The 16,436-nt window shown below is 39.8% G+C and overlaps 1 protein-coding gene and 1 long non-coding RNA gene across 2 annotated transcripts in view; one reads left to right on the top strand and one right to left on the bottom strand.

Moving 5' to 3' along the window:
- LOC146705194 (aminopeptidase N-like) overlaps positions 1 to 16,436 on the bottom strand; it is a 38,638-nt gene that overhangs the window by 4,211 nt on the left and 17,991 nt on the right. The window contains exons 13-19 of the mRNA XM_085462784.1: positions 16,222 to 16,394; positions 14,264 to 14,343; positions 14,026 to 14,156; positions 11,470 to 11,525; positions 7,721 to 7,868; positions 5,660 to 5,751; positions 2,713 to 2,823 (exon numbers count right to left, since the gene is read on the bottom strand). Coding sequence (XP_085318910.1) covers positions 2,713 to 2,823; positions 5,660 to 5,751; positions 7,721 to 7,868; positions 11,470 to 11,525; positions 14,026 to 14,156; positions 14,264 to 14,343; positions 16,222 to 16,394 — 791 coding nt within the window. The remainder of the gene's footprint in view (positions 1 to 2,712; positions 2,824 to 5,659; positions 5,752 to 7,720; positions 7,869 to 11,469; positions 11,526 to 14,025; positions 14,157 to 14,263; positions 14,344 to 16,221; positions 16,395 to 16,436) is intronic.
- On the top strand, positions 808 to 9,044 carry LOC146705195 (uncharacterized). The gene is made up of 4 exons (XR_014921303.1): positions 808 to 1,455; positions 4,828 to 4,949; positions 5,629 to 5,645; positions 8,139 to 9,044. It is a non-coding gene; the product is annotated as an uncharacterized LOC146705195 (long non-coding RNA).

The raw sequence follows: 16,436 nt of genomic DNA on the forward strand, positions 1-16,436 counted from the left end.
TCCCCCTGTGTGGTTCTGGGATCTTTGCTCGCCGTTCTCATGATCATTTTGACCCCACGGGATGAGATCTTGCGTGGAGCCCCAGATCGAGGGAGATTATCAGTGGTCTTGTATGTCTTCCATTTTCTGATGATTGCTCCCACAGTTGATTTTTTCACACCAAGCTGCTTGCCTATTGTAGATTCACTCTTCCCAGTCTGGTGCAGGTCTACAATACTTTTCCTGGTGTCCTTCGAAAGCTCTTTGGTCTTGGCCATGGCGGAGTTTGGAGTCTGACTGTTTGAGGCTGTGGACAGGTGTCTTTTATACAGATGATGAGTTCAAACAGGTGCCATTCATACAGGTAACGAGTGGGGGACAGAAAAGCTTCTTACAGAAGACGTTACAGGCCTGTGAGAGCCAGAGATTTTCCATGTTTGAGGTGACCAAATACTTATTTTCCACCCTGATTTACGAATAAATTCTTTACAAATCCTACCATGTGGATTCATGGATTTTTTTTTCACATTCTGTCTCTCACAGTTGAAGTGTACCTCTGGTGCAAATTACTGACCTCTGTCATCATTTTAGGTGGGGGAACTTGCACAATTGGTGGCTGACTAAATACTTTTTTGCCCCACTGTAACTTGGTTTATTTTTAAACTCAGAGTTTGTTGAACCTACTTCCTTGAATTTTGTCCACAAGTAGCAGAGTCACTGACTTTTCAGGAAAAGCTGGCCACTCGCATCTGTTGGTTCATTAATATTTGCCTCTTTGGATGATTTGAACTCAATTGCAAGAGGGCATTTACCGTCTCCTTTTTTATGTTTTTGAATATTTGTCAGTGATTCATTTATTCTTCATTGAGAAATTCATTCTATGCAAAAGAAAAAGACTGACATCACACAATCACAAGTCACAAGAGGATTCTGCTATATTTACAATCTCTGAAAGCTCTGAATGACATCCTCAAAGTGCAAAAAGAGCTTTTGTACTCAGCTGCCAGAGATGCTGATTATAAAACTAATAGATTCAAGTCTGTTATGCTGCTCTGCTGTTATCTGGGAACATGCAACCAAACCCTGGTCCAATAAAAAACATTCTCAGACCAGCAGATTTTAAAAATAGATTAGGTCTTTGCCTTTTACATTTTAATGTTAGAAGTCTTGTCCCTAAAACTGACATGATAAATATCTACATTATCACAACTGATAATAATATCATGGTTCTATCAGAGATGCAGTTTAAAAAGTTAATGCCCAATTGTGTGATTGTAATTGATAGCTACAATATTTACAAATCCCCAGATGAGGGGTCACTCAGCAGCCGCGGAGCAGAAGCCAGGAGGGGTTGCAGTGACGTGCCCGTGAGCTCCACCGGCAGCCACCCCAGTAGGCACCCCCATACTCCGCAACCCGCCAGGGAAAGGGGACCCAGGCCCATCCGGACCAGGGCCCAGTTCAGCAGCAGTTCAGGTCAGTAACCCACGTCCATCAGCACAGACCCTCCGCAGCGGAGCTAGGGGAGGGTCCCAAGCCTATCCCTACCCCCACACCATTCACAACAGCACTCTGAATTGCTTGCTGTTAAAGTGAATACATCCAAGGTTCTTTACTGTTGCAGGCTGTAATAGGTTTCATCAGCTAGAAATATAGGTGTATGGGTAAGTATAATGGCACTATTGCGGATAGGACATTTAATTAAGATCTTTATATCATTTAGTTCATTTTTGCCTTGGACAAGAAGCGGTAATGTGCAGCTGTTTGTTGATATGTCCAAGGCATTTGATTCAGTTGAATATGACCTGCTCTTAGACTCGGTGATATTGGTTTGAGTAATGGGAATTGGGTAGTTCAGGTTCAAAATTCAATTTTAAGCTTTGTTTTATTTTCTATTTTTATTAATAATATTGGAAATACTATGCTGGCAGTTACACTACACCTTAATGTAAATAAGACAGCAGTTGGTTAGTTCTACTGTGAGTCAGGCTGTTAAAGAGCTTGGGGCTGCCTTCCAACAGCTGCAGGCATTACTGTACCGTTTAAAGTTTCTCTTAATACTAAGAATGTGTGCATTGTGTGGAAACAGTGCACATGGAAACAAAGCTAGCATTACCAAGTTAACAGGCTAATTCTTTTCATTTAGATTAAAAATAAATGTTTAAGATGGCTCATATAAATATTGTGTTTTTGAAAAGGTCCTGGACATGTGTGCTTTTTGCCATGGCAGGGGTCTCGAACTCCAGTCCTCAAGGGGGCCTGTCCTGAAACTTTTCCATGTGTCCGTGCTGCAACACAAGTGAATACAATTGGTAGGTCATTAGCAAGACTCTGTAGAACTTGACTGTATGCTGAGCTGGCAATTCAGCCATTTGATTCATGTTACAGCAGCTTGTGAGTGAATGAACATGGTGCAATAAAAGTAACTTTAGAACAACATTTTCCCAAACAAATGTTTACATTTACTTAAATTGACTTGAGTAGGGTTAGGGGTTGCCACTTCAGCATGCAGTCAAGTTCTCTAGAGTCTTGCTAATGACCTACTGCTCTTTTTCACATGTTTTGCAACAAGTTTCAAGACACCGGCCCTCGAAGACTGGAGTTCGAGACCCCTGCTCTATGGAATATGCCATATATGAATTTCCTTGTTGCCCAGAATTTCTACAATGTAAAAAAAAAAAACTATCTCATTAAAGCGCAGTGATTGAAAAGTAGTTTATAAAGTTGACCCACATATTTTGTTGAGGTTCCTCCATCCATTTTTTGAACCATGTGGTTGTCAAGCTGTTGCATTCTGGTACCCCACTTCTGCACGCCATACGAATGGCATTCTCCTGGTTATATCTGCAAGAAGAGACAGGCATCGTTATATCTGAAACATCAGCAGTGTTGGTCAAGTTACTTTGAAAAAGTAATTAATTATAGTTACTTGTTACTTCTTCAAAAAAGTAACTGAGTTAGTAACTGAGTTACAAGATTCTAAAAGTAATTAATTACTTGAAAAGTAACTATTGCGTTACTTTAAAAAAAATCTTTAAGCCTCTGGGGTCCAGGGTATAATTGGCCATTTTTAACTACTTTTGATGTTTCCTCTACATTTTACCTTTAAAAACTATTTACTTTGCCTTGTTTGGTATCATCCTTTAAAGCACAACCTCACGTGTTTGAATTTACAGTTAAGTTTTCATTTTGACATACTGTACTAACACAATTGATCTAAAGTCAGACAAAAAACAAAATCCAAGTAGAAAGTTACATTTTTACTGTAACAACCACAAAGTTTTGCAAACAACAAAGTTATTTGCAGCCATTTACCTTTTACCCCCTTTTTTAAATAACTATTTCAAACTATTTACAGAACAATCAGCTGTTCTGCATTCAATAAGATGCCACAAATTATTTGTGCCACTCCAAAAAAAAAAAAAAATTCTGTCCACTATAAAGGAGAACATCACAGCCTGATACCTGCAGGTCTGACAGCAGCAGGTGTATCACTCCTATTTTTTACCTGGAGACAGCAGTCACCTCATTGTTCTGACACACAACACAAGACAACACATTAACTACACACTCCAAACACGCTAAACGTCACAAATCTCTCACATCTCAAAACTCACTCTCTCTCTTTTACTGCTGTCTTTCTTTCCTCTCTCTCTCTCTCTCTCTCTCTCTCTCGCCGTCACTCCTAAAACTTCCCCCTCTTCCTAAACAACCAAATGTCATGTTGCCATATCATTTTTTGATTGGTTGACATGGTGCATTTTCCCACCAAAATGAAAGGGCAGTTTTTTTGTTTTTGTTTTTGATTTGTTGCTCATAAGCAGAGAGTGCTTGCTAGCGCTGTCCTTAGACAGTAAACGTGGCGAAACTATTGAGGAAAAAAACGCTGCGTATATATTGTTTATCATGACTCTGGTTTTACGTTGCCTATCAACACAATTTATAAACTGGTATATATCACCTAGTTGCTTTGTCTTGAAGTGGTCGTGTGATTGGCTTACCACGACTACTTTATTCTTCCTCAGTCAAACAGCACTCATGCGATTGTTTTGCTCCTTAGCTCCAGGTGTTGTGCCAAAAAGTGATCGTCGGGCAGAAAGTGATTGCCACCTGTGGGAGCGCGCAGTTGCTTAAACTGCTTAGTAAAATGCTGATGCTCAGTGATGGGAATAACCCATCACTGAGCATCAGAGACACATTGGACTGGTGTAAAGTAGTGTATATAGCCCATCACCTCCTTAATGGGTAAGCCAATCTACACAAAACTTAGCATAACCACTGTCAAAAGTGTCAATTCTTTTGATTTTCATATAGATTATTTATCTCATAAGTAGTTTCACGTGTTTCATTCATTGTACATTGCCTGTATGGTCACCAAAATTTGTATCCACCATGGAATTTTCTTTGAACAGCACTAAATAAGGAATGAAGACTTTGAAAAAGCACTGAAATCTTAGCAAATTACTAGCTTTTTGCTAATATAAAGAAAGGCTAGATAAATAAAAAAAAAAAAATTCATGAAATTGTTCTTATATAGCACTTTTTCACTCTACTTGAGCACTCAAAGCACTTTGTACAACATGTCTCAATCACCTATTCACACACATTCATACAAGCATTTTTTACTGTCTAACTGATTTCTATACCATATAATATATATATTTGTTTTACAAAAGGACCAGAGCGCTAAGAGTTTTGCCACAAGAGTGATGCTCAAACTGAGGCAGACGAGTCATAACAGAACTGGAAAGTTCTACATTAAAGTGTATAAAATACAACTGCTAGATGTCAGTGGACTGTAGATTGCAGTCAACTGAGTTCTGTTTTCTTACCACTCTCATTCCACAGTTCACCTACAGTGGCCACTGAAGGACAACTATTTCTGGGTGCCGTTCATCTGTAGTGAATGTAGGCTGTCAGTCTGCTGTTTACCTCAGCTGAGGTTTGCACTACAAAGCAGGCTCATCCAGGTAACTTCAAAATTCTAAAATACTTAGGACCATATAATATTTCAGTTTTTCAATTCTATGTTTTTCTGTCAATATGGGGTGCTGTATGTACATTAATGAGGAAAAAAATTAACTTTTAGCAAATGGCTGCATTATAACAAAGAGTGAAAAATTTAAGGGGGTCTGAATACTTTCCGTACCCACTTTCTCAGTACATGTTTAGAATTTTTTTAATTTATTCATGCGGCCATGCATTTATAAATAAAAGTACTTTGTTCTTGGAACAAGGACCAAGATTGATCTGTGATACATTACTATACTAGAGTAAGAACTAGACTAACACTACAATGCAGTCTAGGAGAAATCTAAAACTAATGGAAATTGTGGTTAGCAAAACTTAAGTACAAAAAATAAATTAAACTACTATCCAGCACTCAAGCCAACTGCTAAATCAGATCTCTTTTTTGTTTTGACACACTGATTACAAGGTGGAATATATGTCAATATATGTCATTTGTGGATTGCTGATTATTTTGTAGGAATAAGATGGGAAAGTGATTTTTAGACTATAATAACCCATTTGGATTGTGGTTCAAGTCTTTATTTATTTATTTTTCTATATCTATATAAGCTGCTGTTTCTCTGATGTCTTGTAACCTATACTCATCTACTCATCTTTATATTTTGTTTGCGTTTATAGGTGGACTATGTATCCTGGTGAGTATACTTACTGATCGGTGTGTTGTACAGGAACACTGCTCCAGTCTAAGGTCATGTTCTTGAAGTATAGGAATAGTGGAGTCACCTGCTTTCTTATGTAGTCCTAAAAATCAAGAGTTAAGGAGAGTTTATCTGCAGAAAATGTTTTCCTCCAAATGGGTCTAAAGTCACAGTTGGGTAAACAGCAGTGTTGGGACTAACGCGTTATTAAGTAACGCGTTACAGTAACTACGTTATTATTGTGGTAACGAGCACGGTAACTAGTTATTATGCCAAAACCGGGAACGCGTTACTCGTTACTGGGATTTAGATAGGCTCGTTATTCGTTACTTCGTGTGGTGACTATCGCGGAGCTTCCACAGATTCAGTAACATTAGCAAGTGGTGGAGGCCAGCAGGTGGATGAAGGAAAGGGGACGCAGAAGGAAAAGAGACCCGAGGCGGCCGCCGGTCTGAGTGTCAGGTGAACTGAACTTCAGGTAAGAAGTTATGACCTGCAGTCTCTCTGGGTCAGATATAAACCAAGTGTAGGTGGAGTTTATTTTCGTTATGCTGACTTTTTCCGTACTGCGTGCTAGCTAGCATGACGGAGTTTCTATACAGCTGGGTGGTGCTATGATGTTACTGATGTTGAACTTTATTTTGTTCATAAGTTATTAGAGTTGCCAACCATCCCGTCTGGTATTCAGAGAAAATATTACGCGTTTCTTATTGAGGTGAAAAGGAACAGTTTGTCCCGTAATTCAGCTACAATGAAAAAGGCACAAAGCTGGAGTTACTCTGTGTCTTTGCTGCACAGCTGCCTCTTCTTCTCTCATCCTCCCCCCTCCCTCTCCCGTTTCTACTTCAATCATGAAACTGATCAATGATCAGCTGATCGGCTCTCTTGTTTGTTTATCGCCCACTTTGCGCCGAAAGAGGAAACCAGCGGATGTCGCGCTAAACAACAGCAGCACGTTTAAGCTTGATCAGCTGTTGTTAGAATTTATTTAATATTAATTTCTAGTATCAGCTGATGTTTGCTGGAGCCACAGCTGTAAAAAAAAGCTGCTGGTCATGATATGGTTTGTATATGTGGTGAGAGGGAAACATGAAGATGAAACCAGGAGATGTCCTTACTGAATCATCAGAGCTGAACAGGTGATGGAGAAACAGGTTTACCTTTTAGGTGACATGAATGAGTTGAAGGGAAGTTATGAACTGTTTCTGAGAGACAAATAACCCCAGGATCCTTTTCTAAGCAGCTGACAGCTGGTAACTGTGCAGGGGCGGGTCTAGCAAAGTGTTGCCAGGGGGCATGTAGGGCATTAACAGGGAGAGGGGGGCACAAAGAAATACTTTTCTTTCTTATTCTCATTTAAAATGTCTAGCTTTTAAAAAATAATTATCTGAATCTTACAACAAACGATTGATAGATTGATGCATATATACCATCAAAACAGTGTACATCACTGTCACAACAGTGTTTATTATCATTCAAAGGCTTTATGATTTTTCCTATAATGGTGGGCCGGTCTCTAGTCAAAATGCCCGGGCCAATTTTCTGTCCCAGTCCAGCCCTGTATGCAGCTCATCTGCAGTCTGGTGTTACCCACATCTTCCTATTCAAAAGGCAGAATTTCCGAGTTCCGAGTACAATCGAAAGCACCACAACTGCAGTTTTTGTGTTGGATGTAAAAGGCGCACATGATGCTGTGACGGAGGCTAGAATCATGGCAGCAGTCAATGACGGTCCAGGCGTGGGATTTCTCTCGTGGAAATGTGCACATTATCTTTTCCTTTCTATTGGTAGGTGGCACAGTGCACTTGTGGCAAGTAAGCAAGCTAGAAGACTGGCAAAGTTATGGAAGCAACACATTAACAAGAGAATTCTGAGTAAAACCAAAGTTACTTTCCCTAGTAACTAGTTACTTTGAAAGTAACGAGTAACTTGAAGTAACTGAGTTACTTTTGAGAGAAGTAACTAGTAATGTAACTAAGTTACTATTTTAAAGTAACTTACCCAACACTGGTAAACAGTCATAGAGAGTAAAGGAACATTTCTTAAAAAGCTAAACTTTGGAAAGTATTCACCTGCATGGGCTGATAGACGTCCGTACGGTCTAACATGAGGTAATAATAGTCCAGATTATTGAGAGCAGATTGCCAGGGCATGTACTCTGTTTCCTTTGACAAGTAAGAGGTTGTCCTGAGGGCTAGAGAGGTGGAGAGCAGCTGAGCCCTGCAGAAAGAATACATGGGAATAAATAACTTATTGCTAAGAAACAATATTACAGCAAAGAATTGACCACAAACAAATTTCTTTATTCAATAAATCTTGTAACACTGGAAAACCTCTTTTCACCACCTTTGTGAGAAAAATACATTTGTGGTTTGAGCAGTGGAATTGAGTATGTGGATTGCGCCCATGAAAACTTGCCATCTCTTTTTTGACATTGCCAAATAACTTATTCTGCTACCGACTCTTTGTTTTGAATTTCTGGTACCCCAGGTGCTGACGATCAGGTGCCAATCAGGTATCTGATTAACAGGACCAGTGAGCATGGACCCTTCTACAGTGGTCTTTACAGATCCCTCACACCCTGGACACAGAGTTTTTGACCTGCTGCCTTCTGGCAGACGGTATAGAGGCCTGCAGACCAGGACCACCCGACACAGGAACAGTTTCTTTCCCCTTGCTATTTCCCTCCTAAATAGTTGAACTGTCACATTGCTTCACACTGCCATACTGCAACTGCACCTTATGTACATTCTGTGGTATTCATTTTTGTAATCCTGTAGTTTTTGTATATAAGGATTTAGATGTTTTTATATTGTGGTTTATGTATATTGTTCATTGTGTTGCTCACATATTGTGTGCTTTTACATTGTTGTGCTTGAAAGACACCATCGACCGGAACCAAATTCCTTGTATGTGTTTGTGCAGATACTTTGCCAATAAATGCGATTCTGATTCTTGTCAGTTGATGTCTGCTCTAAGCTTACCCTATTTCACTGATCTGGATATGGCCCCATGCCATAAAGCAACTTTAAGGTGGTGTTCTCCAAACCCAGCTTCCAGCGTATTTATAATGAGCCCTAGTATCATCTCCAAATTGAACACAAAATTCCATATAACAGGGAATTTCAGACACAGGGCACCCCAAGAAGATGACACCGCAAGAAGGCCAGGGACCGCAGTTAGTCTTCAACAGATTTGCAGTCAAAGTTTGCAGGATGATGAAGCCGGTGGCTCTCTACCCAGAACAGACTGGACACAGCCGAACTCTGGCCTTACAGTACTGCCAGGAAGCCTGCCATGGGTGCCCTTCACCATCAGGCCCATTTGAACTGATGTTGACAACATGTGCACTGGTGCATCATGAACATGTGGAGGAATATTATGTTCAGTGATGAGCCCAGATTCTGCCTATGACACTTAGCAAATAAACTCTCATACAATGTGAGAAGGTAATAAAACTGTGTATTAAAGGGAGAGTGTGATTTTTAGAACACTTGAACCTCAAATTAGTCGGAGTAATGTTAGCTCAGAATCTGTTGTTGTTGTGCAGCTGGCTTGACATCTGTCTGCAGATAGGAGGGTTGCATGTCTAATATGCTGATAATTAATTGTGACAATATCTGCATTAAAATAAGTATGTTTATGCACATTGCTGTATGTTTATGGCAGTAACTGTTACTGTTACTATTTTTACCATTTCTTTTTGGAGCAACTGTAACCCACATAATTTCCTTAGGGATTAATAAAGTATTCTGATTCTGATTGTTTCAGGATGACCTGCCATTATCCAATGACACATCTGCTTACCTGCATCTTTTGCTCATTTCTCCTCCTCTTCTTTTGTCTTTTTTATAAACTGAGGACCTGATGGCTTTGAACTTTTCTTGTCCATCTTCCATTGGTTTTAATTTTGCACTCCAGTATGAACACAAATCCCCCAACCCGAGGATCACCACAACATAACCTAATAGACCTACACCTTAATTCACAGATTCACTTTGTCTAGGGTGCATTTCTGGGATTTCACACAACCCAGGATTCAAATCATGAATACATTATGGTCTTGGATTTACAACATTATAAATGAAATGTGCTCTACTTGGAAGGAGCCGGCCCCCCTCCCCTTTCGACGGGTTGTGTGTGAGACTTTAAATCATCAAACTGTAAATTTTAAATTGTTATTGATCCCTTTACCCCTGGTCCTAAAGTGTATATTTATTTTCTCACTCTTCTTATATTTATTGTTTGTTTACTTGCACTGCTGTAACTGGAGCCTCGTCGTCTCGTCTCTCTATATACTGGACTGTATGTAGCGGAGATGACAATAAAGTTTACTTTGACTTCAGCAGCAAGCAGGCGCACCGAGGGCTCTCGCGCTCACTTTTCGCGTATAGAATTTTGAAAAAACATCGGTGCAAATTATAAGTCTGTATCATAATGTCTGGTGTTTTCGTGTTTGTTGGTTTCTTTTTATTTTGTGTTATTTTGTGGGTTGGTTATTAGATGCTGCTCCAGCCAGCCAGAGAATCCCCCGCCGCCCCGCCCTCTCATCCCTGTGCCGCAAGCAGCAGGCGCACCTCGCAAACGGAGGGCGTCCTTACTCCCAGCAAATGGGAGATAGAAAACCGATCGGTATCTATGTCATTCACAATATGCGCTGGCATGACGTCGGGCAGCATGAGAACGAGCTTTTTTTTTTTTTTTTTTTGATGCCGCCCCCACCATGATGCCGCCCCGCAAAACGCAAAGAGTTTGCTTTTCCTCTGCTCAAGTAAGACTGTGACAAGTCCTGGAGTTGGTGTTTTCTACCAGGCTATGTCCGTCAATGCACATATTAAACAAATATGTAGGACTGCTTTCTTCTATTTGTGCAAAATTTCTAAAATTAGGAACATCCTGTTTTTTTAAAGTGATGCTGAAAAACTAGTTCATGCATTGATTACTTCTAGGCTTGGCTATTGTAATTCATTTTTATCAGGCTGTCCTAAGAACTCAACAAAAAGCCTTCAGTTGATCCAAAATGCTGCAGCAGGAGTACTTACATAGTCTAGAAAGGGAGAGCATATTTCACCCATACTGGATTTTCTTCATTGGCTCCTTTATAAATCCAAAAATCAAATTTAAAATCCTTCTCCTCACATAAAAGGTCTTGAATGAGCAGGCCCCATTTCATCTTAAAGTCCTTAGTGTCCCATGCTGCCACTATAGAACACTTTGCTCTCAGACTGCAGGCTTACTTGCAGTTCCTTTGGAATTGTAAGGTTTTACATTGAGGACAGAACACAGACTCTAGGACATTAAAGGAACTAACATAATCAAACAAGACATCCTGAGAAAATATACATAAGAAACTCAGAAGCACAAGGAAATACTAAACTCGGAATGAAAAATACTGAGCATGAACTTAAATCATCTCTGAAATCCAAAAGAAAGGCCCAGGAGTCCACAACAAAAAAACTGGCTCAAAGATCCAGGACCATGGCACCAGCTTCCTTTCCACTTTTCGTAGCTGCCCTTACTTCGTCATTACTAATCATCTGTATTTCCTGATTATAAATAATAGAAATGTAAGCTTCCAAAACTTTAAATTGAAAAACAGCAATTAACTAAGTCTGGGGGGAAAATGTAGTTACTGAAAAGCAAAAGGTGGCATCAAAAGAAAAGATCTGCGTAAAAACCTAAAGCTTGCACTTGAGTCAGTACTTCATTGTCTCAAATAGGAAAAGTTGTATAGTTACTTTTTTATCAGTGGGTATATATAAAAGACACCAGAATTATTAGAACTGGAAATTAGTGAAAAACTGCAACTTAATGGACCTACCTGGCCAGACTGAATGCATCATCCACAAGTTGTGCTCTGTTTATCACTGGTATAACCTGGAATGATATAGATTCTCGCTGAAGACATCAAAACTATGAATTAACACATATGGACTTGTATAGTAAACAAAAAGTGTGAAATAACTCAAAACATGTTTTATATTTTAGTTTCTCCTAAATAATTCCCCTTTACTTTGATTACTTCTTTGCACACTCTTGGCATTCTCTCGATGAGCTTCATGATGTAGTCACCTAAAATGTTTTTTTCAACAGTCTTGATGGGGTTCCCAGAGATTCTGAGCACTTGTTGGCCCTTTTGCCTTCACTCTGGGGTCCATCTCATCCCAAACCATCTCGAATGGGTTAAGGTCAGGTGACTGTGGAGGCCATCTGGTGCAGCACTCCATCTCTCTCCTTCTTGGTCAAATAGCGTTCACACAGTCTGGAGGTGTGTTTGGGGTCATTGTCCTGTTGAAAAATAAATGATCGTCCAACTAAACACAAACAGGATGGGATGGCATGTTGCCACAGGATGCTGTGGTAGGCATGCTGGTTCAGTGTGCCTTCAATTTTCAAGAAATCCCCAACAGTGTCACCAGCAAAGCACCCCCAGACCATCACACCACCTTCATGCTTCATAGTGGGAACCACACATGCAGAGACCACTCGTTCACCTTTTCTGCATCACACAAAGACACGGCGAGTGGAACCAAAGATCTCACATTTGGACTCATCAGACCAATGCACAGATTTCCACTGGTCTAATGTCCATTCCTTGTGTTTCTTGGCCCAAAGAAATCTCTTCTGCTTGTTGCTTTTCCTTAGTAGTGGTTTCTTAGCAGCTATTTGACCATAAAGGCCTGATTCATGCGGCCTCCTCTGAACAGTTGATGTAGAGATGTGTCTGCTACTGGAACTCTGTGCGGCATTTATCTGGGCTCTAATCTGAGGTGTTGTTAACTTGCAGTTTTTAAAGGGTTGATGACTTGGATGAATTTATCAACAGAGGTGACTCTTGGCCTTCCTTTCCTGTTGTGGTCCTGTTATGAGCCAGTTTTGTTGTAGCGCTTGATGGTTTTTGCAACTGCACTCGGGGACACAATCAAAGTTTTAGCAATTTTCCAGACTGACTGACCTTCAGTTCTTAAAAGAATTATGGGCTGTCATTTGTCTTTACTTAGCTGATTGGTCCTTGCCATCATATAAATTCTTACAGTTGTCAAATTGGGGCTGTCATTTCGCCTTACCACTAACTACTAGGTAATTGGTAAAAATACCTCAGGCAGCAGAAACCCAAGAACAAGGAGGAACCATCATGGAAGGATGGGCTCCTGCTTGGTATGTACCAACCGGACATAGTAGTGGTGGACAAGCAGAAGAAGACAGCCGTAGTGACAGTCTTAGCAATACCGAATGATAGCAACATCCGGAAGAAGGAACATGAGAAGCTGGAGAAGTACCAGGGGCTCAGAGTCTCAGGGGATGGGTCTGTGACTCAGCATTTTGAGTTCATTTTGTAATTTTTATTTCTTATATTATATTGAAAATATGTGAAAATAAAAGTCTTGTGTTGGTATTATCAGTTAGGATTAAGTTAAGTGTTATTCCAGTTTAGGTTTTCATCTATGTTCCCTTGTGTGAGTCTTTTCTTTTCCTCTGTGTCAGTATGACTTGTATTTCTTGTCTGTGTGTTTCATGTTGTCAAGCCGGTGTTGTAACGTCTCTGTCTCTCCATGTTTCCTGGTTTATTTTGAAAGTCTGTTTCTATGTTCAACGTGCTTAGTGTTTCTCTTCCCTGTGGTGTCATGACGTTCATTTGTGTCAGCTGTTTCCCTATGTGTTTCCACTTTCCCTGATCTGTGTGATCCATGCAGTCTTTGTTGGGTCGTCTGTTTGCGTTCATGTTGAATCAGGTCAAGTCACAGAGTTTTCTCTACTGTTCAGGTTCATGTTCATGTTTGGTTCGTTTCATAGCTCCATAGTCGCATGTTCCTTTTCAGTTTCATGTTCTTATCCATCGAAACTGTTTTGATTGGTTGATTGACTGGTTGATTGATAATACTTTATTTATCCCCAAGAAAATTGTTTTCATAGCTATTTTAGTATTTCCCAGTGTAGGTCTTAGTTTAGTTTTGCCATCCGCCACAATAAAGGCTCACTTTTTCTTTAAACCTCAGTTCATCTCTCCTGTGTCTGCATTTGGGTCCATTTCATAAATACATAGGCGTTCCCTGCTGAGACACAGAGAAGAGCTCGAGAAGATGTGGAGGGTGAAAGTAACAGTGGTTCCAGTGGTAATCGGAGCACTAGGTTCAGAAACTCCCACCAAGCTAGGTGTGGCTTCACCAAATCCCAGGAACAACATCCAAGATCTGGTTGAGGACCTGAGTTTGAAGGATAAAGACTGCCCACAGGGATGAGAGGGGAATTTTTTATATGTACATATGCATATCTCATTATGCATATGCATAAATACTGATAACAGAAAATAACGAAATTGATGTCCTGCATCCATTAAATGAGAAAATGTGAATCATGTCAGAGAGTGTCTGTGTACCTTGTGATTTGTATTAAGCTGGGTGAAAAGGCGTTCCCAGTTTCCCAAGTCATAGTTTACCCGGTAATATCCAGTTACATTAATGTTGGCCAGTACCCAAAAACCATCACTCCTCATTTCTAAGTTTATCACTGATGGAGGAAAAGAAAAAAAAACCCACATGCTTAAATTTTCAAAAAGTTTAATTACATTTGTATTGTACTTGTAAAACCACATTAAAACTGTGTACCAGCTTTACCTTCCTTTTCCATGAGCCACCAGATATCTTTCTGGACCGTACCACCCCTTATCCATCGAATAGGAATCAGCCACTCATAGCTGGGGAAGGCAACACATTTAGCGTCATTCATATACCAAACAAGTTACTAACAGGTGCAGCTCTGACAAATACTAGTGAATTTAATATTTCTATTTAATTCGGTTTAGCAATTCACTGTTTAAATGGACCTTAAATAAGGTGATCCAATAATGTTATGTGATTACATGTGTCAAGTGTTTGAACAAAATAGAGAGTTAGAAAGGGTCTAACTTTCTATAAATACTATAAGTAGGGATGGGAATCGAAAACCGGTTCTTGTTGAGAACCGGTTCCCACTGTTTCAATTAATTGGAATTGTTTGTCATTTTTGCAACGATTCCCTTATCGATTCCAGTCGCCTCGAATGACGGCACCATGTTGTTGAGCGTCATTTACCTGGCAGGAATCATGGCGCCTAAGCGGCACAACCGCTCAAAAGTTTGGTTGTACTTTACGAGAACAGATGACAACAGGGCAACTTGCAATACTTGCAAAGTAGATCTTTCATTTAAGGGAGGAAACACTATGAATATGCAAAAGCATTTGCTCATAAAACACGCGATAACCTTAAATGAATGTCGTGTTTTTAATTCTGCTCTGGACGAACCCAGCAGCAGCGGTAACGTTTGCACGTCCTCTCCCGTTAATACGGCAGGTAAATAATCAACTAACAGTGCATATTATGTCAGCACTATCTGCCTTATTACAAAACCTGCCATTACTGTGCATTTAGGTGACCATGATGAGAGAGACAGACAGAGTCTGGCTGGCTCAGATGCTGGCAGTTCTCGCTGCAGTCTACCGGTAGCGTCTCCTTTTAGTCCAGGATAGACGAATGTCACCGAGCAGGGACTAAGTTTGTGGTCAAAGGTTTGCACCCATTTGCTACAGCAGATGCCCCCGATTTTCGGTAAGTGAATGTGTTTAATTGTAGGCAGGGACATTACTGGATATTCTTGTGTAATTGCTACAGAATAATTTATGTTATACTTTGTTATTGCTACAGAAGAATATTTATTTTATTATTTTACATTTACAATGTTTTTTTCTGGGGACCCCGTGACACCCCATGGAAGAGCCATAGGCTGGATCTCTTAAGATCTCACAGTTGGGTTTGTAAGGCCATGTTACTGCTAAATTTCTATCTTGTTCAAAGAGACGATATAAAACAAAGTTCTAAGCTAATCGACCTGTGTGTTCTCCTTTTTTAAAAACAAGAATCGATAAGAGAATCGATAAAGAATCGAATCGTTAAACAGACCAAACGTTGCTGTCTAGATTTCTACCTGTATCATTACCTGTGCCAGTTATTTCAGATTTTCTTTCATTATTATTGTCCATTTTGAGCTGTCACAATTTAAAGTTTAAACCCAAAAGGCCATTTCGAGAAAAAAAAAGCTGAAATACTATTTTGAGAAATGTGGAGATTTACGTTGTAGTTTCAAGTCAACCAACTGCCACGTCTGCTATACCCTCTAAAAATTGTTCTTTCAGAGAAGGATGCAACAGGATCCTAAGAGCCTTCATCAGGAATTTGATTCGGATGTGGTGAACAACCCTAAACAAGCAAACACTTTCCTGATGTGTTTATAGTTCCTCCATGAGCCTGATTCTACCAGAGATCTCTTCCTGTTAAAAGGGAGTTCTTTCTTCCTGCTATTGCAAAGGGCTATTTGAGATTTTCAGATTGCCAGGTATTTTTTATTACTATACAAAGCTTTTTGAAATAACTATTGCTGTGAACTTGTGCTATGAAAACAAAACGTAACTAAATCTAAGTTGACTTTAGACTAAATCTAAACGCTGTGGGAAGGACATATAAAAAAATGACATATTTCTCAATACTGCCACAATGAGTCAAAGCATATTTGCATTTCAAAAGCTGTAGTTCTGCATACTTGTAAGGTGATTTGACTGTGACGTTAGAATCTGCATCCAGCAGGAAGTGCTTCTGGGATACTTTCCCTATGGCTGTATTTATAGTAACCACAGGGAATCCCATCTGAAGCACCCAGGGACTCATAATTCGATCAACTGAATGAGGAAGTGAACCATTATATTCTTTCACAGCCTGTAGATTAAAAAAAAGTACCAAAAAGAATTTAGTTAAAAA

The sequence above is a fragment of the Copadichromis virginalis genome, linkage group LG7 (genome assembly GCF_057382275.1).
Source record: "Copadichromis virginalis isolate Kocher_CV1m ecotype Utaka linkage group LG7, C_Virginalis_male_GT1.1, whole genome shotgun sequence".
Lineage (NCBI taxonomy): Eukaryota > Metazoa > Chordata > Actinopteri > Cichliformes > Cichlidae > Copadichromis > Copadichromis virginalis.